General features: G+C 43.1%; 1 protein-coding gene across 2 annotated transcripts; it reads left to right on the top strand.

The window, feature by feature from the left end:
• Window positions 1-2145: 2145 nt before the first annotated feature.
• Window positions 2146-16585, top strand: PRMT1 (protein arginine methyltransferase 1). Of its 2 annotated transcripts, XM_030970468.1 has the most exons (10): window positions 2146-2251; window positions 4035-4091; window positions 4518-4581; window positions 7299-7441; window positions 9736-9823; window positions 10524-10639; window positions 12465-12474; window positions 12607-12615; window positions 15065-15186; window positions 16396-16585. In XM_030970468.1, exons 1-10 carry the CDS (start codon window positions 2156-2158, stop codon window positions 16477-16479), a joined length of 789 nt encoding a protein of 262 aa, XP_030826328.1. In that variant the 5' UTR covers window positions 2146-2155; the 3' UTR covers window positions 16480-16585. The 2 variants fall into 2 exon arrangements, with proteins under 2 accessions (XP_030826328.1, XP_030826327.1); XM_030970467.1 differs by having other exon boundaries at window positions 12465-12615.
• Window positions 16586-23504: the final 6919 nt, after the last annotated feature.

Genomic DNA, 23504 nt, shown 5'->3' with positions numbered 1-23504 from the left:
CAAATTGACCCAAAATGATCTCAAATGGACCCAAAATTAAATGAACCCAAAATTACCTGAAATGGACCCAAAATCCAATCTGAGGGGTTTCAAGGTGATTTTGGGGGGATTTTGGGGATTTTTTGGGGAATTTTAGGGGGAATTTTGGCTGGGTTTGGATCCTACACCAAATTTTGTGTCTAGGAGATGCCAAAAATGCCCCAAATTCACCCCAAATCCACCCAAAATGATCTGAAATGGACCCAAAATCCACCCAAAATTATTCTCAAATTCATTTGTGGAGGATTTAGGAGAATTTTGGGGATTTTTAAGGGGAATTTTGTCTGAGTTTGGATCCTGTGCCCACTTCGACATCCCCAAGGTACCAAAATCCACCCAAAATCCACCCAAAATTACCTGAAATGAACCCAAAATCCACCCAAAATTACTTCTAAATTCATTCAGGTTGGATTTGGGGCTTTAAAGTGAATTTTTGGGAGGATTTTAGGCGACGATTTTCAGCAAAAATCCCCAAATTTCACTGAAATTTCCGCCGATTTTGATCGGATTTTTTTAATTTTTCCATTCCCCATCCCCATTTTGGGGTTCCCCAGGTGGATTTTGGGGTTCCCCAGGTGATCCTGGGAGGATTCAGGACATTTAAAGTGAATTTTTGGCAGGATTTTAGGCGACAAATTGGAGCAAAATCCCCAAATTTCACTGAAATTTTTACCGATTCTGACGGGATTTGGGGATTTTTTGGTTCCCCAGGTGGATTTTGGGGTTCCTCGGGTGATTTTGGGGTTCCCCACGTGGATTTTGGGGTCCCCAGGTGATCCTGGGAGGATTTGGGGGGATTTAAAATAAATTTTTGGCAGGATTTTAGGTGACAATTTTCAGCAAAAATCCCCAAATTTCACTGAAATTTTTCCCGATTTTGACAGAATTTTGGGGTTTTTTGGTTCCCCAGGTGATGTTGGGGTTCCCCACGTGGATTTTGGGGTTCCCAGGTGATTTTGGGGAGGGATTTGGGGGATTTAAATTTAAATTTTTGGCAGGATTTTTGGCCAAAAATGACAATTTTTCAGCAAAAATCCCCAAATTTCACTGAAATTTTTGCCGATTCTGACAGGATTTTGTGATTTTTTGGCTCCCCAGGTGATGTTGGGGTTCCCCAGGTGAATTTTGGGGTTCCTCGGGTGATTTTGGGGTTCCCCAGGTGATCCTGGGAGGGTTCAGAGCATTTAAAGTGAATTTTTGGCAGGATTTTAGGCGACAATTTTCAGCAAAAATCCCCAAATTTCACTGAAATTTCCGCCGATTTCGATCGGATTTTTTTAATTTTTCCTTTCCCCATCCCCATTTTGGGGTTCCCCAGGTGGATTTTGGGGTTCCCCAGGTGATTTTGGGGTTCCCAGGTGATCCTGGGAGGATTCAGGAGCATTTAAAGTGAATTTTTGGCAGGATTTTAGGCGACAATTTTCAGCAAAAATCCCCAAATTTCACTGAAATTTTTCCCGATTTTGACAGAATTTTGGGGTTTTTTGGTTCCCCAGGTGATGTTGGGGTTCCCCACGTGGATTTTGGGGTTCCCCGGGTGGATTTTGGGGTTCCCCAGGTGATCCTGGGAGGGTTCAGAGCATTTAAAGTGAATTTTTGGCAGGATTTTAGGCGACAAATTGGAGCAGAAATCCCCAAATTTCACTGAAATTTTTCCAGCCGATTCTGATGGGGTTTTGGGATTTTTTGGTTCCCCAGGTGGATTTTGGGAGGGTTCCCCAGGTGGATTTTGGGGTTCCTCGGGTGATTTTGGGGTTCCCCAGGTGATCCTGGGAGGATTTGGGGGGATTTAAAATAAATTTTTGGCAGGATTTTTGACAATTTGGAGGGTTTCACTGAAATTTTTGCCAATTCTGACGGGATTTTGGGGTTTTTTGGTTCCCCACGTGGATTTTGGGGTTCCCCAGGTGATCCTGGGAGGGTTCAGAACATTTAAAGGGAATTTTTGGGAGGATTTTAGGCGACAATTTTCAGCAAAAATCCCCAAATTTCACTGAAATTTTTGCCGATTTTGACAGAATTCTGGGGTTTTTTGGCTCCCCAGGTGCTGTTGGGGTTCCCCAGGTGAATTTTGGGGTTCCCCAGGTGATTTTTAACCCTTTCCGCCCTGCAGGAGATGCTGAAGGACGAGGTGAGGACGCTGACGTACCGCAACTCCATGTTCCACAACCGGCACCTGTTCAAGGACAAGGTGGTGCTGGACGTGGGCAGCCAGGCCAGAGCCCAGGTGATCCTGGGAGAGTCGGGGGTAAATTTTTGGCAGGATTTTGGGGAAAATTGGGGAAAAAATTGGGAAAATTCGGGGCAGATTTGGGGGCAGTTTTAGGGCCAGGGGAGATTTCATGGGGTAAATTCAGGAGAGTTTTTGGGGGGAAAATCGGATTTTTGGGAAAATTGGGGAAAATTCGGGGCAGTTTGGGGCAGTTTTAGGGCATTTTTAGGGAATTTTTAGGGGATTTTTTGGGGTTTTGGCCCCGGCATCCTCAGCATGTTTGCTGCCAGGGCTGGGGCCAGGAGAGTCAGTGGGGTAAATTGCACATTTTGGGGTGAATTTCACAGATTTTGGGAAAATTGGGGAAAATTTGGGGCAGATTTGGGGCAGTTTTAGGGCATTTTTAGGGGATTTTTTGGGGTTTTGGCCCCGGCATCCTCAGCATGTTTTGGCCAGAGCCGGGCCAGGGAGAGTCATTGGGGGGTAAATCAGAATTTTTGGGGTGAATTTCACAGATTTTTGGGAATTTTTGGGGAAAATTTTGGGGCAGTTTGGGGCAGTTTTAGGGCATTTTTAGGGGATTTTGGGGGCATTTTTTGGGTTTTTGGCCCCGGCATCCTCAGCATGTTCGCGGCTAGAGCCGGCGCCAGGAGAGTCATCGGGGTAAATTCCGGAGATTTTGGGAAAATTGGGGAAAATTTGGAGCAGATTTGGGGCAGTTTTGGGGCATTTTTAGGGGATTTTTTGGGGTTTTGGCCCCGGCATCCTCAGCATGTTCGCGGCCAGAGCCGGCGCCAGGAGAGTCATCGGGGTAAATTCCGCAGATTTTGGGAAAATTGGGGAAAATTCGGGGCAGTTTGGGGCAGTTTTGGGGCATTTTTAGGGGATTTTTTAGGTTATATTTGGGGTTTTGGCCCCGGCATCCTCAGCATGTTCACGGCCAGGGCTGGGGCCAGGAGAGTCATTGGGGTAAATCGGAATTTTTGGGGTGAATTTCACAGATTTTGGGAAAATTGGGGGCAGTTTGGGGCAGTTTTGGGGAATTTTTAGGGGATTTTTTAGGTTATATTTGGGGTTTTGGCCCCAGCATCCTCAGCATGTTCACGGCCAGGGCTGGGGCCAGGAGAGTCATCGGGGTAAATTGCACATTTTGGGGTGAATTTCACAGATTTTGGGAAAATTGGGGAAAATTGGAGCAGATTTGGGGCAGTTTTAGGGCATTTTTAGGGGATTTTTGGGGCATTTTTTGGGTTTTGGCCCCGGCATCCTCAGCATGTTCGCGGCCAGAGCCGGCGCCAGGAGAGTCATCGGGGTAAATCGGAATTTTTGGGGTGAATTTCACAGATTTTGGGAAAATTGGGGAAAATTCGGAGCAGTTTGGGGCAGTTTTGGGGAATTTTTAGGGCATTTTGGGGGAATTTTGGGGGCATTTTTGGGATTTTGGCCCTGGCATCCTCAGCATGTTCGCGGCCAGAGCCGGCGCCAGGAGAGTCATCGGGGTAAATCGGAATTTTTGGGGTAAATTCCGGAGATTTTGGGAAAATTGGGGAAAATTTGGGGCAGTTTGGGGCAGTTTTAGGGCCGTTTTTAGGGAATTTTGGGGGCATGTTTGGGATTTTGGCCCCGGCATCCTCAGCACGTTCGCTGCCAGGGCTGGGGCCAGGAGAGTCATCGGGGTAAATCGGAATTTTTGGGGTGAATTCCGGAGATTTTGGGAAAATTGGGAAAATTTGAGAGAATTTGGGGCAGTTTTAGGGCATTTTTAGGTTATATTTGGGGTTTTGGCACCGGCATCCTCAGCATGTTCGCGGCCAGAGCCGGCGCCAGGAGAGTCATCGGGGTAAATTCCGCAGATTTTGGGAAAATTGGGGAAAATTTGAGGGAATTCGGGGCAGTTTGGGGCAGATTTGGGGCATTTTTAGGGGCTTTTGGGGGAATTTTGGGGGCATTTTTGGGATTTTGGCCCCGGCATCCTCAGCATGTTCGCGGCTAGAGCCGGGGCCAGGAGAGTCATCGGGGTAAATTGGAATTTTTGGGGTGAATTCCGGAGATTTTGGAGGAAATTTGGGGCAGTTTTAGGGGTCCCAGGATGGATTTTGGGGTCCCAGGGGGTTTTGGGGTGGATTTGGGAGATTTTGAGGTGGATTTTTTGGGGTTTTGGGGCATTTTGAGGTGGATTTGGGGCAATTTGGGGATTTGGAGGTGGATTTTGGGGGATTTGGGGGAATTTGGGGATTTGGAGGTGGATCTGGGGCTCCCTCCGCAGATCGAGTGCTCCAGCATCTCCGACTACGCCGTCAAGATCGTCAAGGCCAACAAACTGGACCATGGTGAGAGCCCCAAAATCCCCTAAAATCACCCCAAAATCACCCCAAATAATCCCCAAAATAATCCCCAAATTCCCCAGAAAATCCCCCAAAAATTCCCCCAAAATCACCCAAAATAATCCCAAAAATTCCCCCCAAATCACCCAAAATAATCCCCAAAATTCCCCCCAAATCACCCTAAATAATCCCCATAATTTCCCAGAAAACTCCCCAAAATCCCCTCAAAGGAATGCTAAAATTCCCCCTAAAATCCCCCAAAAATTCCCCCAATTTCCCTCAAATAATCCCAAAAATATCCCGAAAATCCCTTCAAATAATCTCCAGAATCCTCAAAAAATCCCTCTCAAATCCCCCAAAATCATCCAAAAATTCCCCCAAAATCCCCCAAAATTCTCTGTAAAATCCCAAAAAATCCCCGACTTTCCCCTAAAATCCCCCCCAAAAAAACCCTTAAAAATCCCTTTAAAATCCCCACAAATTCCCCTAAAACAAAAAAACCAAAAAATTCCCCAAATTCTCTGAAATTCACCCTAAAATTCTCACAAATAATCCCAAAAATCCCCTCTGAAAATCCAAAAAAAACCCCAAAATTCCCCCCAAAATTCTCCAAAAAATCCCCAATATCCACCAACATTCTCCCTAAAATCCCCCTAAAAATCTCCTCTAAAAATCCCTCTAAAAACCTCCAAAAAACCCAAATACTCCCTTAAGTAATATCCAAAATTCCCCCAAAAAATCCCTAAAAAAGTCCCTTAAAAAATCCCCCATATTTTCCAGAATTCTCCCTAAAATTTCTCTAAAAATCCCTTTTAAAACCCCTCAAAAATCCCAAAAAACTGCCCGAAAATCCCCCAAAATTCCCTCAAAATTCCCCCTAAAATTAAAAAAAAAAACCCAAAACTCCCCAAAAAATCCGCAAAAAATTCTCACAAATAATCCCACAAATCCCCCAAAAATCCTCTCTAAAAATCCCTTTAAAAACCCCCAAAAATCCCCAAAAAAACCAAAATTCCCCCCAAAATGTTCCAAAAAATCCCCAATATCCACCAACATTCTCCCTAAAACCCCCAAAATCTCCTCTAAAAATCCCTCTAAAAACCCCAAAACCTCCCCGAAAATCCTCCAAAAAACCCCAAAATTCCCTTAAGTAATAGCAAAAATTCCCCCAAAAAAAATCCCTTAAAAAATCCCCCATATTCTCCAAAATTCTCCCTAAAATTCCTCGAAAAATCCCTTTTAAAACACCTCAAAAAATCCCAAAAAACTGCCCGAAAATCCCCAAAAATTCCCTCAAAATCCTCCAAAATTCCCCAAAAAATCCACAAAAAATTCTCACAAGTAATCCCAAAAATCCCCCAAAAATCCTCTCTAAAAATCCCTTTAAAACCCCCAAAAACCCCAAAATTCCCCTCAAAATTCTCCAAAAAATCCCCAATATCCCCCCAAATTCTCCCTAAAATCCCCCAAAATCTCCTCTAAAAAATCCCTTAAAACCCCCAAAAAACCCCCAAAAAATTCCCCAAAATTCTCCAAAAATCCCCAATATCCACCAACATTCTCCCTAAAATCCCCCTAAATCCTCTCAAAAAATCCCTTTAAAAACCCCCAAAAATCCCCAAAAAAACCCCAAAATTCCCCTCAAAATTCTCCAAAAAATCCCCAATATCCCCCCAAATTCTCCCTAAAATCCCCCTAAATCTCCTCTAAAAATCCCTTTAAAAACCCCCAAAAAAAACCCCCAAAATCCCCCCCAAAAAATTGCAAAATTCCCAAAAAAACCCTAAAAAAATCCCTTAAAAAATCCCCCATATTCTCCAAAATTCTCCCTAAAATTCCTCGAAAAATCCCTTTTAAAACATCTCAAAAAATCCCAAAAAACTGCCTGAAAATCCCCAAAAATTCCCTCAAAATTCCCCCAAAATTCCCCAAAAAATCCGCAAAAAATTCTCACAAGTAATCCCAAAAATCCCCCAAGAATCCTCTCTAAAAATCCCTTTAAAAACCCCCAAAAATCCCCAAAATTCCCCCCAAAATTCTCCAAAAAATCCCCAATATCCCCCCAAATTCTCCCTAAAATCCCCCAAAATCTCCTCTAAAAATCCCTTTAAAAACCCCCAAAAAACCCAAAAACCTCCTCCGAAAATCCCCCAAAAAACCCCAAAATTCCCTTAAGTAATAGCAAAAATTCCCCCCAAAAAAATCCCTTTAAAAATCCCCCATATTCTCCAGAATTCTCCCTAAAATTCCTCTAAAAATCCCTTTTAAAACCCCTCAAAAATCCCAAAAAACTGCCCGAAAATCCCCAAAAATTCCCTCAAAATTCCCCCAAAATTCCCCAAAAAATCCGCAAAAAATTCTCACAAGTAATCCCAAAAATCCCCAAGAATCCTCTCTAAAAACCCCCAAAAATCCCCCAAAAAACTCCAAAATTCCCCCCAAAATTCTCCAAAAAATCCCCAATATCCCCTCAAATTCTCCCTAAAATCCCCCAAAATCTCCTCTAAAAATCCCTTTAAAAACCCAAAAAACCCCAAAATTCCCCTCAAAATTCTCCAAAAAATCCCCAATATCCACCAACATTCTCCCTAAAATCCCCCTAAATCCTCTCTAAAAATCCCTTTAAAAACCCAAAAAAAATCCCAAAAATCCCCGGAAAATCCCCAGAATTGCCCCCAAACTTGACATTTTCTGGAACTTTCCGGCATTTCCCCGTTTCCCAGTGGTTTCCATCATCAAGGGCAAGGTGGAGGAGGTGGAGCTGCCCGTGGACAAAGTGGACATCATCATCAGCGAGTGGATGGGCTACTGTCTGTTCTACGAGTCCATGCTGAACACGGTCATCTACGCGCGGGACAAATGGCTGGTGAGAGCCCCAAAAATCCCCCCAAAAATGCCCCAAAAAATCCCCCCAAAAATGCCCCAAAAATCCCCCCAATTCACCCCAAAAATCCCCAGCATTCACCCCAAAAATCCCCCCAAATTCACCCCAAAAATCCCCCAAATTCATCCCAAAATCCCCCCAAAATTCACCCCAAAATCCCCCCAATTCACCCCAAAAATCCCCCCAATTCACCCCAAAATCCCCCTAATTCACCCCAAAAATCCCCCAAATTCACCCCAAAAATCCCCAGAATTCACCCCAAAAATCCCCCAATTCACCCCAAAAATCCCCCAAATTCACCCCAAAAATCCCCAAATTCACCCCAAAAATCCCCAGAATTCACCCCAAAAAATCCCCCCAAATTCACCCCCAAAAATTCCCCCCCCCAATTCACCCCAAACATCCCCAATTCACCCCCCCAAAAATCCCCCAAATTCACCCCAAAAATCCCTCCAAATTCACCCCAAAAATCCCCCAATTCACCCCAAAAATCCCCCAAAAATCCCCCCAAAATCCCCCAAATTCACCCCAAAAATCCCCCAATTCACCCCAAAAATCCCAGGAATAATCCTCAAAAATCCCCAGGAAAATTCCCTGAAAATCCAAAAAAAATTCCCCAAAAATCCCCCGAATTCACCACAAAAATCCCTAGGGAAAATTAATAAAATATCCCCAGAAAAATTCCCAGAAAAATCTCAAAAAAATCCCCTAAAAATCCCTCCAAAAATCCATGAAAAATCTCCCAAAAAATCTCCCAAAATACCAAAAAAATCCCGCAGAAAATCCCCCAAAAAAATCCCAAAAAAATCCCTTTAAAACAAAAAAATTCACCCCCAAAAATCCTGAAAAAAAAATTCCCCAAAAAATTCCCCAAAAACCCCCAGGAAAATTCCCCAAAAAATTCCCAAAAAAAATCCCCAAAATTCCAAGGAAATTTTTAAAAAATCCCAAAATATTCCCCCAAAACTCCCAGGAATTCACCCCACAAATCCCAGGAAAATTCCCAAAAATTTCCCAAAATATCCTTCAAATCCCCAGGAAAATTCCCCTATAATCCCATCAAAAATCCCAAAAAATTCCCAAAATTTCTCCTGGGATAATTTGGGAATTTTCCATCGGCAGAGCCCGGATGGGCTGATCTTCCCTGACCGCACCACCCAAAAAATCCCCGAAAAATCTCCCAAAAATCTCCTAAAAATTTCCCAAAAAATCCCCTAAAATCCCCAGGAAAATTCTCCAAAAACTCCCGTGAAAAATCCCAAAAATCCCCAAAAAATTCCCAAAATTTCTCCTGGGATAATTTGGAATTTTGCTTTGCAGAGCCCGGACGGGCTGATCTTCCCTGACCGCACCACCCCAAAAAATCCCCGAAAAATCTCCCAAAGATCTCCTAAAAATGTCCCAAAAAATCCCCTAAAATCCCCAGGAAAATTCCCCTAAAAATCCCATGAAAAATCCCCAAAAATCCCCAAAAAATAATTTGGGAATTTTCCATCGGCAGAGCCCGGACGGGCTGATCTTCCCTGACCGCACCACCCAAAAAAATCCCCGAAAAATCTCCCAAAAATCTCCTAAAAATCTCCCAAAAATCCCCTAAAATCCCCAGGAAAATTCCCCTTGAAAAAAAATCCCCAAAAATCCCCAAAAATTCCCAAAATCTCTCCTGGAATAATTTGGGAATTTTCCATCGGCAGAGCCCGGACGGGCTGATCTTCCCTGACCGCACCACCCAAAAAATCCCCAAAAAATCTCCCAAAAATCTCCTAAAAATCTCCCAAAAAATCCCCTAAAATCCCCAGGAAAATTCTCCAAAAACTCCCGTGAAAAATCCCAAAAAATCCCCAAAAATTCCCAAAATCTCTCCTGGAATAATTTGGGAATTTTCCATCGGCAGAGCCCGGACGGGCTGATCTTCCCTGACCGCGCCATCCAAAAAATCCTAAAAAAAATCTCCCAAAAATCTCCTAAAAAATCTCCCAAAAATCCCCCCAAAAAATCCCCAGGAAAATTCTCCAAAAACTCCCGTGAAAAATCCCCAAAAATCCCCAAAAAATTCCCAAAATTTCTCCTGGAATAATTTGGAATTTTGCTTTGCAGAGCCCGGACGGGCTGATCTTCCCTGACCGCACCGCCCCAAAAATCCCCGAAAAATCTCCCAAAGATCTCCTAAAAATCTCCCAAAAAATCCCCTAAAATCCCCAGGAAAATTCCCCTAAAAATCCCATCAAAAATCCCCAAAAATCCCAAAAAATAATTTGGGAATTTTCCATCGGCAGAGACCGGACGGGCTGATCTTCCCCGACCGCGCCACGCTCTACGTGACGGCCATCGAGGATCGCCAGTACAAGGACTACAAAATCCACTGTGAGTGCAGAATTGATCGGGAATTTCTTGGCATTTCATCCGGAATTTATTGGGAATTTATTCAGAATTTTTTTCAGAATTTTTTGGGATTTTTTTCAGAATTTTTGGGGATTTTTTTCAGAATTTTTGGGGATTTTTTTCCGCAATTTTTGGGATTTTTTTTTTTTTTGAATTTTTTTGAAATTTTTGTAGGGATTTTTTGGGGAATTTGTGGGTAATATTTCAGGAATTTCCGGGAGAATTTTTAGGGGATTTGAGAGAATTTTTGGGGCGATTTTTAGGATTTTCTGGGGATTTTCTGGGGGAGCTGTACATACTGGCCATGGAGGATCACCAGTACAGGGACTGCAAAATCCACTGGGAGTGCAAAAACACAGCCCAGAAATTCACAATTTATCAGGAATTTATCAGGAATTTATTTGGAATTTATTGGGAGTTTATTCAGATTTTTGGGGATTTTTTCAGAATTTTTTGGGATTTTATTGGGATTTTTTGGGTATTTTTTTAGATTTTTTTTTAATTTTTAGTAGTATTTTGGGGGGATTTTTTTTTAATTTTAAGGGAATTTTTTGAGGATTTCAAAATTTTTTGGGGGGGATTTTTTTTGATTTTTGGGGGGATTTTTTTGATTTTTTGGGGGATTTCTTGGGCTCCAGGATTTGCAGGATTTTCCCAAAATTCCCGGTTTTTTTGCCCCCAGGGTGGGAGAACGTGTACGGCTTCGACATGTCCTGCATCAAGGACGTGGCCATCAAAGAGCCCCTGGTGGACGTGGTGGATCCCAAGCAGCTCGTGACCAACGCCTGCCTCATCAAGGTACCAAAAACAGCCCGAAAACAGCCCAAAAATTACCTAAAATTAGCCCAAAAATAGCCCAAAACCAGCCCGAAAACAGCCCAAAAACCGCCTGAAAATGGCCTGAAAGTAGCCCAAAAATAGCCCAAAAATGGCCTGAAAATGGCCTGAAAGTAGCCCAAAAACAGCCCCAAAATGGCCTGAAAGTAGCCCAAAAATAGCCCAAAAATGGCCTGAAATGATCCTGAAATTATCCTGAAATTAGCCCAAAAACAGCCCCAAAATGGCCTGAAAGTAGCCCAAAAATGGCCTGAAATTAGCCCAAAAATAGCCCAAAAATGGCCTGAAAATGGCCTGAAATTAGCCCAAAAATGGCCTGAAATTAGCCCAAAAATAGTCCAAAAATGGCCTGAAAGTAGCCCAAAAATAGCCCAAAAACAGCCCAAAAATGGCCTGAAATGATCCTGAAATTATCCTGAAATTAGCCCAAAAACAGCCCCAAAATGGCCTGAAAATGGCCTGAAAGTAGCCCAAAAATAGCCCAAAAATGGCCTGAAAATAGCCCAAAAATAGCCCAAAAACAGCCCAAAAATGGCCTGAAAGTAGCCCAAAAATAGCCCAAAAATGGCCCAAAAATGGCCTGAAAATGGCCTGAAATTAGCCCAAAAATAGCCCAAAAATGGCCTGACAATGGCCTGAAATTAGCCCAAAAATAGCCCAAAAATTACCTAAAATTAGCCCAAAAATAGCCCAAAAATGGCCTGAAAATGGCCTGAAATTAGCCCAAAATTAGCCCAAAATTAGCCCGAAAACAGCCCCAAAACGGCCTGAAAGTAGCCCAAAAATAGCCCAAAAATGGCCTGAAAATGGCCTGAAAGTAGCCAAAAAATAGCCCAAAAACAGCCCAAAAATGGCCCAAAAATGGCCTGAAATTAGCCCAAAAATAGCCCAAAAATGGCCTGAAAATGGCCTGAAATTATCCCAAAACCAGCCCAAAATTAGCCCGAAAACAACCCAAAAATGGCCTGAAATTAGCCAAAAAATGGCCTGAAATTAGCCCAAAAATAGCCCAAAAATTACCTAAAATTAGCCCGAAAACAGCCCAAAAATGGCCTGAAAATGGCCTGAAATTAGCCCAAAAATGGCCTGAAATTAGCCCAAAAATAGCCCAAAAATTACCTAAAATTAGCCCAAAAATAGCCCAAAAATGGCCTGAAAATGGCCTGAAATTAGCCCAAAAATGGCCTGAAATTAGCCCAAAAATAGCCCAAAAATTACCTAAAATTAGCCCAAAAACAGCCCAAAAATGGCCTGAAAATGGCCTGAAATTAGCCCAAAAATGGCCTGAAATTAGCCCAAAAATGGCCTGAAATTATCCTGAAATTAGCCCAAAAACAGCCCAAAAATGGCCTGAAAATGGCCTGAAATTAGCCCAAAAATGGCCTGAAATTATCCTGAAATTAGCCCAAAACAGCCCAAAAATGGCCCAAAACCAGCCCAAAAATATCCTGAAATTAGCCCAAAAATGGCCTGAAATTATTGCAGAAATAGCCCAGAATATCCTGAAATTTCTCCATTTTCAGGCCGTTTTCTCATCGATTTTCCCCAAATTTTCTCCATTTTTTAACTGATTTTCCCAATTTTGCCCTTTTTCTCCCCAGGAAGTGCCACCTACCCAATGAAAGTGGAGAAGCTCAGTTTGGATCCCATTTCAGGCCATTTCCAACCCAAATTTCTCCATTTTCAGGCCGTTTTCTCACCCATTTTCGCCATTTTTTCACCATTTTTCCCCAAATTTTCTCCATTTTTAAACTAATTTTCCCAATTTTGCCCTTTTTCTCCCCAGGAAGTGGACATCTACACGGTGAAGGTGGAGGAGCTGACGTTCACGGCGCCCTTCTGCCTGCAGGTGAAGCGCAACGATCACGTGCACGCGCTGGTGGCCTACTTCAACATCGAGTTCACGCGCTGCCACAAGAGAACCGGCTTCTCCACCAGTAATTTGGGGCCAATTCCTGCAATTTTGGGCAATTTGGGAATTTTGGGCTTTTTTGGGGATTTTTTCGGGGTTTTTTGGGCTTTTTTTGGGCTTTTTTTGACGATTTTTGGGCCTTTTTTGAGCATTTTTTGGGATTTTTTCGGTGGATTTTAGGCCCCAATTCAGCATCACTGCAGCGGCTTCTCAGCAAGAATTTGGGGCAAATTCTCCCAGTTTTGGTTCATTTGGGATTTTAGGGATTTTAAGGAATTTTTGGGATTTTTTCTGGCTTTTTTTGGGGCATTTTTCAGTGGGATTGAAGGTCCTACTTCAACATCGAGTTCACGCGCTGCCACAAGAGAACCGGCTTCTCCACCAGGAATTTGGGGCCAATTCCTGCAATTTTGGGCAATTTGGGAATTTTGGGCTTTTTTGGGGAATTTTTCGGGGTTTTTTTGGACTTTTTTTGGGCTTTTTTTGACGATTTTTGGGCGTTTTTTGAGCATTTTTTGGGATTTTTTCGGTGGATTTTAGGCCCCAATTCAGCATCACTGCAGCGGCTTCTCAGCAAGAATTTGGGGCAAATTCTCCCAGTTTTGGTTCATTTGGGATTTTAGGGATTTTAAGGAATTTTTGGGATTTTTTCTGGCTTTTTTTGGGGCATTTTTCAGTGGGATTGAAGGTGCTACTTCAACATCAAGTTCACGCGCTGCCACAAGAGAAGCGGCTTCTCCACCAGTAATTTGGGGCGAAATCTGAGAATTTTGGGCAATTTGGGAATTTGGGGAATTTTTTGAGCTTTTTTGGGGCTTTTTTTGGGCTTTTTGGGCTTTTTTCGACGATTTTTGGGCGTTTTTTGAGCATTTTTGGGGATTTTTCGGTGAATTTTTTCTCCAATATCACGCAAGCACAGCAACTTCTCCAGCAAGAATTTGGGGCAAATTCTCCCAGTTTTGGTTCATTTGGGATTTTAGGAATTTTAAGGAATTTTTGGGATTTTTTCTGGCATTTTTGGGGCATTTTTCAGTGGGATTGAAGGTGCTACTTCAACATCGAGTTCACGCGCTGCCACAAGAGAACCGGCTTCTCCACCAGGAATTTGGGGCCAATTCCCGCAATTTTGGGCAATTTGGGAATTTTCAGCTTTTTTCGGGCTTTTTTCAGGCTTTTTTTGACGATTTTTGGGCGTTTTTTGAGCATTTTTTGGGATTTTTCCGGGGATTTTTTGTCCAATTTCACACAAGCACAGCGGCTTTTCCAGCGAGAATTTGGGGCAAATTCTCCCAATTTTGGGATAAAAAGCAGGAGACTTTTTCCCAGATTTGGGGATAATTTTGGGTGATTTTGGGGACTTTGCAGGCCCCGAGTCGCCGTACACGCACTGGAAGCAGCCGGTGTTCTACATGGAGGGGAAAACAGGGAAAAGGAGCTGAGAAAAAGGGAAAAAATCGATAAAAAATGGGGAAAATATAGGGGAAAAAATAGGGGAAAAATGGATTAAAAATGGGGAAAAAATGGGAAAAAATTGGGGGGAAAATAGGTAAAAAATAGCTAAAAAATGGGTAAAAAATAGGTAAAAAATGGGTAAAAAACAGGTAAAAAAATCAGAAAAAAAAGCTAAAAACTCGGGGTAAAAAGCTGAAATGTTGGGATAATTTTGGGGGAATTTAGGAGGGGGGTTTTTCCCTGATTTTGGGTGATTTTGGGTGATTTTGGGGACTTTGCAGGCCCCGAGTCGCCGTACACGCACTGGAAGCAGCCGGTGTTCTACATGGAGGGGAAAACAGGGAAAAGGAGCTGGGAAAAAGGGAAAAAATCAATAAAAAATTGGGGAAAAATGGGGAAAAATGGATTAAAAATGGGGAAAAAATGGGAAAAAATTGGGGGGAAAATAGGTAAAAAATAGCTAAAAAATGGGTAAAAAATAGGTAAAAAATGGGTAAAAAACAGGTAAAAAATGGGTAAAAAACAGGTAAAAAATCAGAAAAAAAAGCTAAAAACTCGGGGTAAAAAGCTGAAATGTTGGGATAATTTGGGGGCATTTAGGAGGGGGGTTTTTCCCTGATTTTGGGCTGATTTGGGGTGATTTTGGGGACTTTGCAGGCCCCGAAGTCGCCGTACACGCACTGGAAGCAGCCGGTGTTCTACATGGAGGAGAAAACAGGGAAAAGGAGCTGGGAAAAAGGGAAAAAATCGATAAAAAATTGGGGAAAAATGGGGAAAAATGGATTAAAAATGGGGAAAAAATGGGAAAAAATGGGGAAAAATAGGTAAAACATAGCTAAAAAATTGGTAAAAAAATAGGTAGAAAATAGGTGAAAAATAGGTAAAAAATGGGTAAAAAACAGGTAAAAAATCAGAAAAAGAAGCTAAAAAATGGGGGTAAAAAGCTGAAATTTTGGGATAAAAAGCAGCATGGATTTTCCCAGATTTTGGGCTGATTTGGGGTGATTTTGGGGACTTTGCAGGCCCCGAGTCGCCGTACACGCACTGGAAGCAGACGGTGTTCTACATGGAGGAATACCTGACGGTGAAGAGCGGCGAGGAAATCTTCGGCACCATCACCATGAAACCCAACGCCAAAAACAACGTGAGCCAGGCCCGGCCACGGGGCTTTCGGGGGGAATTTCGACAATTTTGGTTTAATTTTGCTGGGGGGAATTTTTGGGATTTTTGGGGGAATTTTTGGGATTTTTGAGAATTTTTTTCAGGGGATTTTTGGGTATTTTTTGGGATTTTTTCAGGATTTTTTTCAGGGGAATTTTTGGGATTTTTTGAGGATTTTTTTGGGATTTTTTTCAGGGGAATTTTGGGATTTTTGGGGGGTTTTTTTGGATTTTTTCGGGATTTTTTGGGGAATCTTTTCAGGATTTTTTTCAGGGGAATTTGGGGATTTTTTGAGGATTTTTTCGGGATTTTTTCAGGGGAATTTTGGGGATTTTTTTTTTATTTTTTTGAGGATTTTTTTGGGATTTTTTTCAGGGGAATTTTGGGGGGAATTTTTTTCAGTATTTTTTCAGGAATTTTTTCAGGGGAATTTTGGGGATTTTTTTTTTAATTTTTTGGATTTTTTGAGGATTATTTTGGGATTTTTTTCAGGGGAATTTGGGGATTTTTTGAGGATTTTTTTCGGGATTTTTTCAGGGGAATTTTGGGATTTTTTTTTTATTTTTTTGGATTTTTTGAGGATTTTTTCGAGGATTTTTTCAGGAATTTTTTCAGGGGAATTTTGGGAATTTTTGGGGATTTTTTTGGAATTTTTCGGGATTTTTTGGGTGTTTTTTGGGGAATTTTGGGGGGGGTTAATTTTGGGAGGGTTTTTTGGGATTTTGAGGGGGTTTTTGGAGGGATTTTAAAGGGGGGGTTTGGGAAGTTTTTTGAGGAATTTTTTTTGAGGGATTTGGGGGAATTTGTCAGAGGTTTTTTGAGGGAATTTGGGGTTTTAGGGTTTTTTTGGGATTTTTTGAGGGAATTTGGGGTTTTTTGGGGGGGAATTTTTGGGAAATTTTAATGATTTTTGGGGGGATTTTTCTGAGAGAATTAGGGGGATTTGGGGGTTTGGGTTTTTTTTTTGAGGGATTTCTTTTGGGGTATTTTGGGGGGATTTTTTGGGAACTTTTCAGGGGAATTTTGGGAATTGTTTGAGAATTTGGGGGAATTTTTGGGGTAACTTTGGTGACATTTTGTGGGAATTTCGGGATAAATTCCATTATTTGGGGGAGCATTTCAAATCTGGGGAGTTGTGGGGATTTTGACGAATTCCTGAATGCCCCAAATTCTCCGTTTTTTACCCCAAAAGCGCGACCTGGACTTCACCATCGACCTGGACTTCAAGGGGCAGCTCTGTGAACTCTCCTGCTCCACCGACTACCGCATGCGTTAGGGGGCCCAAAACCCCCGGAATTCACCCCAAAATCAGCCCCAAGCCCCCTCAAAATCCCCCCCAAAACCCCCCAAAATCCCCCAAAAAAAACCCCAAAAAATCCCAAAAAAAAAACCCCAAAAATGGGGGCGCTGCAAAACCCCACCTGGGGGCACCAAAATCCCAAATTTTGGGGATTTTTCTCAGTTTTGGGACCCCAAATTTTGGGGATTTTTTCTCATTTGGGGACCCAAAATCCCAGAAAATTTTGGGGGGATTTTTCATTTGGGGACCCCAAATTTGGGGATTTTTTCCTCATTTTGGGACCCCCCAAACTTTGGGATCCCAAATTTTGGGGATTTTTCCCCTCATTTTGTTCCCCAAATTTTGGGTTTCTTCCTCATTTGGGACCCCACCCCAAATTTTGGGGATTTTTCTCAATTTGGGGACCCCAAAATTTGGGGATTTTTTCTCATTTGGGGACCCAGAATTTGGGGGTTTTGCCCCATTTTGAGCTCCAGAATTGTGAAGTTTTTTTTGGGGACCCCAAATTTGGGTTTGGGACCCCAAAATTGGGGGTTTTTTTTGAGCTCCAGAATTGTGAAGTTTTTTTGGGACCCCAAAATTTGGGGATTTTTCTCATTTGGGGACCCCAAATTTGGGGGTTTTGGCCCCATTTTGAGCAGAATTTTTGGGGTTTTCCCCACTTTGGGAATTTTGGGGATTTTTCCCCTCATTTTGTTCCCCAAAGTTTCTTCCTCATTTTGGGACCCCAAAAATTTTTTTTTACTTCATTTGGGGACCCCAAATTTTGGGGGGTTTTTCCCACTTTGGGGACCCCAAAATTTGGGGATTTTTTCTCATTTGGGGACCCCAAATTTGGGGGTTTTGCCCATTTTGAGGGGTTTTCCCCACCCCAAATTTTGATTTTGCCCCAAAGATTTTGGGACCCCAAAAATTTTTTTTTTTTTTTTCATTTGGGGACCCCAAATTTTTGGGGACTTTGGGGACCCCAAAATTTGGGGATTTTTCCTCATTTGGGGACCCCAAATTTGGGGATTTTTCCTCATTTGGGGACCCCAAATTTGGGGGGTTTTGCCCCATTTTGAGCTCCAGAATTTTGGGGGTTTTCCCCACTTTGGGATCCCAAATTTTGGGGATTTTTCCCCTCATTTTGTTCCCCAAATTTTTGGGTTTCTTCCTCATTTTGGGACCCCAAAAAAAAATTTGGGGACCCCAAATTTTTTTTTTTTTTGGGGACCCCCAAATTTGGGGATTTTTCTCATTTGGGGGGACCCCAAATTTTGAGCTCCAGAATTGTGAAGTTTTCCCCAGTTTGGGGACCCCAAAATTTGGGGATTTTTCCTCATTTGGGGACCCCAAATTTGGGGGGTTTTGCCCCATTTTGAGCTCCAGAATTGTGAAGTTTTCCCCAGTTTGGGACCCCAAAATTTGGGGATTTTTCATTTGGGGACCCCAAATTTGGGGGACCCCAAAATTTGGGGATTTTTCCTCATTTTGGGACCCCAAATTTGGGGGGTTTTGGGTTTCTTCCCCATTTTGGGACCCCAGAATTTTTGAAGTTTTTCCCACTTTCCCCCAAAATTTGGGGATTTTTTCTCATTTGGGGACCCCAAAATTTGCCCCATTTTGAGCTCCAGAATTGTGAAGTTTTCCCCAGTTTGGGACCCCAAAATTTGGGGATTTTTCCTCATTTGGGGACCCCAAATTTGGGGGGTTTTGCCCCATTTTGAGCTCCAGAATTTTGGGGGTTTTCCCCACTTTGGGATCCCAAATTTTGGGGATTTTTCCCCTCATTTTGTTCCCCAAATTTTTGGGTTTCTTCCTCATTTTGGGACCCCAAAAATTTTTTTTTTTTACTTCATTTGGGGACCCCAAATTTTGGGGGTTTTTCCCACTTTGGGGACCCCAAAATTTGGGGATTTTTTCTCATTTGGGGACCCCAAATTTGGGGGGTTTTGCCCCATTTTGAGCTCCAGAATTTTGAAGTTTTCCCCAGTTTGGGGACCCCAAAATTTGGGGATTTTTCCTCATTTGGGGACCCCAGATTTGGGGGGTTTTGCCCCATTTTGAGCTCCAGAATTTTGGGAGTTTTCCCCACTTTGGGATCCCAAATTTTGGGGATTTTTCCCCTCATTTTGTTCCCCAAATTTTTGGGTTTCTTCCTCATTTTGGGACCCCAAAATTTTTTTTTTTTTACTTCATTTGGGGACCCCAAATTTTGGGGGTTTCTTCCCCATTTTGTTCCCAAATTTTGGGTTTTTTTCCTCGTTTTGTTCCCCAGATTTTGGGGTTTTTTCTCATTTTGGGGACCCCCCAAATTTTGGGGTTCTTCCCCCATTTTGTTCCCAAATTTTGGGGTTTTTTCCTCATTTTGTCCCCCAGATTTAGGTGAGGTTTTTTCCCCATTTGGTTCCCCAAATTTTGGGATTTTTTCCTTCTTTTTGACCCAAAATTTTTGGGTTTTTCTTTCCGCTTTAATTCCCCAAAATTTGGGGTTTTTTCCCCCATTTTGTTCCCAAAATTTGGGGATTTTTTTCCTTCTTTTTGACCCAAAATTTTCGGGCTTTTTCCTCATTTTGTTCCCCAAATTTTGAAATTTTTTTCCCATTTTGTTCTGCAAATTTTGGGATTTTCCCCCTTTTTGCTCCCCAAATTTTGGGGTTTTTTTTTTTCTTATTTTGGGGTTCCCCAAATTTTGGGGATTTTCCACCATTTTCCCCAAATTTTGGGATTTTTTTCTCCTTTTTTTCCCAAATTTTGGGATTTTTTCCCACAAATTTTGGGATTTTTCCTGATTTTATTCCCCAAATGTTGTTAGTTTGTATTTTTTCCCATTTTGTCCCAAATTTTGGGTGTTTTCTCTCATTTTTGGGGGATTTGGGGTGTGGGGGAGGGCGGTTTTGGGGTGCCCCTCCCCCCCCTTTGTAACTTATGTTTTTATATCAAATAAAGGCAAATAAAGGGGGGGGGCTCCATCAATGCATTTTGGGGAGGGGTCCCCAAAATTTGGGGGGGTGGGGGAGGGGTCGGTGTCCAAAATCCCCAAATTTTGGGGTTTTGTGGGGAAAAAACGGAAAAAAAGCCAAAAAACTGTGGGGGGAGGGGCAGGGAATTGGGGTGGGGGAGGGGAAAAAAGGGGGTGGGGCTGAAATTCGGGGTGGGGGAGGGGCTGAAGATCGGCGAGGTTCCCAAAATTTTGGGGTGGGGGAGGGGCAAAAATGGGGGGGGGGAATCCCGAATTTCGGGGGTGGGGGGAGGGGCAAAAAAAATTTGGGGAGGGGCCGAAATGGAGGGTGGGGGGAGGGGCCGAAAATTGGCAAGGTTCCCAAAATTTGGGGTGGGGGAGGGGCAAGAAAATTACCGGGTGGGGGCGGGGGGGAGGATCCCAAATTTCGGGGGTGGGGGGAGGGGCGAAATAATCCGGAGGGTCCCCAAAATTTGGGGGGGCAAAAATGGGGGGGGATCCCTAAATTTTGGGGTGGGGAGGGGCAGAAAACGGTGGGAAGATCCCGACATTTGGGGGTGGGGGAGGAGCCCCAAAATTTGGGGGTGGGGGAGGGGCCCCAAAATGGGGTGGGGGGAGGGGCGGGAGCCCCGAATTGGGGGTGCGGGGGTGGGGGGGAGGGGCGGGGCCCGGACCGGTCCGGGGGGTTTTGCGTCAGCCCCGGGGGTTGGGGAGGGGCCAATCCTGGCCCCGCCCCCCGTCCCATCCCCGCCCCTCCCCCACCCCCGGCTCAGGTGCGGCCGCGGCTGCAGGTAAAGGGTGGGGGAGGGGCGGGTTCGGGGATTTTTTGGGGAATTTTTGGGAATTTTGGGGACCCCGCCCCTCCCCACCCGCGCGCGCGACCCCCGCCCCCCCCCCCACCCCTCGGGCCCCTCAAAAAAAAAAAAATCTCAAAATTTCAACCCCAAAAAAAAAAACGAAAATTCCAGAAATTTCTTCAATTTGTGGCAGAAAATTCGAATTGAAACAGGAAAAAGGGAAATCGGACAGAAAAAAAAATTCAAAAAATTTGCGGGAATTTGTGACGGGAATTGTGTAAGGACGGGAAAATGAAAATAACCCTCAACAATCATCGTAACAAAACTAAAATTCAAATAAAAATCTTTAAAAAAAACACCAAAAAATCTTCCCTGGATTAATTTTTAAAAAATCGAATTAAATTTTCTTTTAAAAAATCAAAAATTGCCTCAAATTATCTCCAAATCCGGCCCCGAAAAATAAGAAAGGAAAAATTAAAACCAGCCTGAAAAATCTCCAGAAATTGGCTAAAAAAAATGAAAATTCCAATTAAAAAATCTCAAAAAAAAGCCCCAAAAGTGTCGAGAAAATTTCTCCAAATCCATAAAAAAAGAGAAAATTTAATTTAAAAAAAAAAAAATCGGAAATTGCCTCAAATTCTCGCCAAATCTGCCCCAAAAAAGCCAAAAATAAGGAAGAAAAAATAAAAATAAGCCCCAAAATCTCTGAAAAATGCGTAAAAAAATTTAAATTTCGAATCAAAATCCCCAAAATTCTCCAAATTCCCGCTAAACCTGCCCAAAATTCCCCAAAATTTTCTAAAAATCTTCCTGAAATCCCCAAAAAATCTCCCCAAAATCCCAAAAATCCTCCCCAAAATCCTCCCCAAAAATCCCAAAGTTCCCCAAAAAACCTCCCCAGAATTCCCCAGAATTTCCCAAATTTCCTCAAAATTCTCCAAAAACTTCCCCAAAATCCCGCAAAAAAACCAAAATCTTCCCAAAAATCCCCAAAAAACCTCCCCGAAATTCCACAAAAATCCACCAAAAAATCCCAAAATTTCCCAAATTCCCCCAAAATCCCGCAAAAAAACCCAAATTTTCCCCAAAATCTTCCCAGAAATCCCGAAAAAAACTCCCCAAAATTCCCCCAAATCCCAAAATTCCCCCCAAAAATCCCTTTGAGCAGCACCGGGGGGGTCGGGGGAGTTTTGGGGGAATTTTGGGATTTTGGGGGTTTTTCGGGGATTTTGGGGATTTGGGGATTTTTGGGGAATTTTTGGGGATTTTTGGGGAGGTTTTTGGGGAATTTCTCGGTGAGGTTTTGGGGAAAATTTTTGGATTTTTGGGGAGGTTTTTGGCAGATTTGGGGTGGAATTTTAGGAATTCTGGACAGATTTGACCAGGGATTTTTCGGGGGGATTTTGGGGATTTTTCGGGTGGATTTTGGGGATTTTTCGGGTGGATTTGAACAGGAAATTTTGGGAATTCCGGGGAAATTTTTAGGCAGATTTTGGGTGGAATTTCAGGTGGATTTTTGGGAATTCCGGGCAGATTTGAACGGGGATTTTTGGGGGGGTGAAGTTTTGGGTTGGGTTTTTGGAATTTTTGGGGCAAATTTTTTGGATTTTCAGGTATTTGGGGATGGAATTTTGGGTGGATTTTTGGGAATTTTGGGCAGATTTAAACAAGGATTTTCGGGCTGGATTTTGGGGTGAATTTTTTAGATTTTTGGGATGGATTTTTGGAATTTTTGGGAGGGATTTTTGGGGCGGATTTTTGAGATTCTTCAGGTTTTTGGGGGTGGAATTTTTGGGGCAGATTTTTGGGAATTCTGGGCAGATTTTGACGGGGTTTTTGGGGAATTCTGGGCGAATTTTGGGGTGAATTTTCGGGATTTCTGGACGGATTTTGACAGGGATTTTCGGGGCAGGTTTTGGGGTGGATTTTTGGGAATTCTGGGCAGATTTTGATGGGGATTTTTGGGGCGGATTTTTGGGAATTCCGGGCAGATTCGGATGGGGATTTTGGGGTGAATTTTTGAGAATCTCGGGCAGATTTTGGGTTGAATTTTTGGGATTTCTGGACAGATTTTGACGGGGATTTTTTGGGGCAGGTTTTGGGGTGAATTTTTGGGGCAGATTTTTGGGATTTTTGGAGTGGATATTCAGGGTTTTGGGGTGGATTTTTTGGGAATTCCAGGCAGATTTGGATGGGGATTTTTGGGGCAGATTTTGGGGTGGATTTTTGGGATTTCTGGGCAGATTTTGATGGGGATTTTTGGGGCAGATTTTGGGGTGGATTTTTGGGATTTTTGGGGTGAATTTTCAGGATTTCTGGGCGGGTTTTGTCCCCAGGTGTGGCGATGTCACGCAGGGAAAGGGGCAGATTTGGAGTCTGATTTTGGGGTGGATTTTCGGGATTTTGGGGCTGATTTTGGGGATTTCTGGGCAGATTTGGATGGGGATTTTTGGGGTGGATTTTTATGGTGGATTTTGGGATTTTGGGGTGGATTTTTGGGATTTCTGGGCGGATTTTGACTGGGATTTTTGGGGCAGGATTTTGGGGTGGATTTTTGGGATTTTTGGGGTGAGTTTTCAGGATTTCTGGGCGGATTTTGACAGGGAATTTTGGGGCAGATTTTGGGGTGGATTTTCAGGATTTTTGCGATTTCTGGGCAGATTTTGACGGGGATTTTCGGGGCCGGTTTTGGGGTGGATTTTCAGGATTTCTGGACGGATTTTGACGGGGATTTTCGGGGCAGGTTTTGGGGTGGATTTTTGGGATTTTTGGGGTGCGTTTTCAGGATTTCTGGGCCGGGTTTTGTCCCCAGGTTTTGACAGGGAAAGGAGCATTTTGGAGTCTGATTTTGGGGTGGATTTTCGGGATTTTGGGGCTGATTTTGGGGATTTCTGGGCAGATTTGGATGGGGATTTTTGGGGTGGATTTTTATGGTGGATTTTGGGATTTTGGGGTGGATTTTTGGGATTTCTGGGCGGATTTTGACGGGGATTTTTGGGGCAGGTTTGGGGGTGGATTTTTGGGATTTTTGGGGTGAGTTTTCAGGATTTCTGGGCAGATTTTGACAGGGAATTTTGGGGCAGATTTTGGGGTGGATTTTCAGGATTTTTGCGATTTCTGGGCGGATTTTGATGGGGATTTTCGGCGCAGATTTTGGGGTGGATTTTTGGGATTTTTGGGGTGAGTTTTTGGGGTGGATTTTGACGGGATTTTTGGGCAGATTTTTGGGGTGAATTTTCAGGATTTCTGGACGGATTTTG

This window comes from Camarhynchus parvulus, unplaced genomic scaffold, assembly GCF_901933205.1.
Source record: "Camarhynchus parvulus unplaced genomic scaffold, STF_HiC, whole genome shotgun sequence".
Taxonomy (NCBI): Eukaryota; Metazoa; Chordata; class Aves; order Passeriformes; family Thraupidae; genus Camarhynchus; species Camarhynchus parvulus.
This window is presented reverse-complemented; position numbering and strand designations above follow the sequence as displayed.

Bases quoted from the DNA above. Each gene is read 5' to 3' on its own strand.
- PRMT1 (XM_030970467.1), top strand. From the start codon at position 2,156: ATGCTGAAGGACGAGGTGAGGACGCTGACGTACCGCAACTCCATGTTC. The intron at 7,442-9,735 runs GTGAGAGCCCCA...TTCCATCGGCAG, and splicing joins ACGCGCGGGACAAATGGCTG to AGACCGGACGGGCTGATCTT. The intron at 12,616-15,064 runs GTAATTTGGGGC...GGGACTTTGCAG, and splicing joins GAGAACCGGCTTCTCCACCA to GCCCCGAGTCGCCGTACACG.